At 64.4% G+C, this 1,041-nt stretch overlaps 1 protein-coding gene across 1 annotated transcript in view; it reads left to right on the top strand.

The window, feature by feature from the left end:
* Positions 1–743: 743 nt before the first annotated feature.
* Positions 744–1,041, top strand: part of EMH_0006810 (mitochondrial carrier domain-containing protein, putative) — a gene marked incomplete at both ends in the record, with an annotated part of 2,055 nt that continues 1,757 nt past the window's right edge. Inside the window, one exon of the mRNA XM_013497658.1 lies at positions 744–936. Within this exon, the coding sequence (XP_013353112.1) occupies positions 744–936 (193 nt within the window). The remainder of the gene's footprint in view (positions 937–1,041) is intronic.

The raw sequence follows: 1,041 nt of genomic DNA, 5'->3' as shown, positions 1-1,041 counted from the left end.
GATACACTGCAGCAAGCTTCAGGGATGTGCGGCAGCACGCGCTGCTGCTGCACCGGGGCACAGCAGCAGATCCGCTGCTGTCTGCTGCAGCACGAGAGGGGTTGAGGGGGCCCCCCTCTTATGACCCTAATGAGGACTATTGGCTTGAATTGGGGGCCTCCACACAAACCCCACCCTATAAACACAAACACAATATACACACATACACACATACACAGCAACACCCACACACGCAGGGGGGCCCCCACCACCAGCATAACCTAGAGGGAGGGGGCCCCCAGGAGGGGGGCCCCCAGCAAACTCAGCAACAGGTTGGGGGCCCCCACGAAGGGGGGGGGCCCCCTCAGGGTGAGGGGGGCCCCCATAGGGGACCCCCCATAGACCTGCTGGCTGGAGGGGGGCCCCCAGCTGGGGGCCCCCTGCATGCGAAGCCGCTGCCGTCGGTTGAGCAGATAGAAGCAGCAGAATGTACAGAAAATACAGACAGCAGGGGGCCCCCCTGCGGTAGAGAAGAGCTGCAGCTTCATACACAAACAGCACCAGGTGGGGGCCCCCAGGGGGGGGGCCCCCAGGGGCCCCCCCAGGGGGGCCCCCAGCGGGGGGGGCCCCAGGGGGGCCCCCAGCCAGGGGCCTCAGGGGGCCCCCAGGGGGCCCCCAATGCAGAACGAAGACTGCAGAAGGATGAGAGCTGCAGCGAGGGAGAGAGAAAGGGGGCAGAGAAAACAGCAGCAAGAGCAGCAGATATGGTTGTGTTTGGTCGTGCTGCTGCTGCTGCAGCATCTGCTGCTGCTGCTGCAGCAGATGCAGCAGCAGCAGATGCAGCAGCAGCAGATGCTTGTGCTGCTACATTCATACAGACAGAAGAGATAGAGGGGGGGCCCCCAACAGGGACAGAGGGGCCCCCTCTCGTGCCTCTCCCCCTTCATGCTGATGTGGGTACTGCCAGCAGAGAGGGGGGCCCCCCCCTTCCTCGCCCTCTGAAGAGTTGCCTTACAGCACACTCTCGTGCTGCTGCTGCTGCTGCTGCTGCTGCTGCAGCTG

Source organism: Eimeria mitis, genomic scaffold, assembly GCF_000499745.2.
Source record: "Eimeria mitis Houghton genomic scaffold, Emh_scaff283, whole genome shotgun sequence".
Classification (NCBI taxonomy): domain Eukaryota; phylum Apicomplexa; class Conoidasida; order Eucoccidiorida; family Eimeriidae; genus Eimeria; species Eimeria mitis.
Note: the sequence above shows the minus strand (reverse complement) of the source record. Positions and strands in the feature narration are given on the sequence as shown.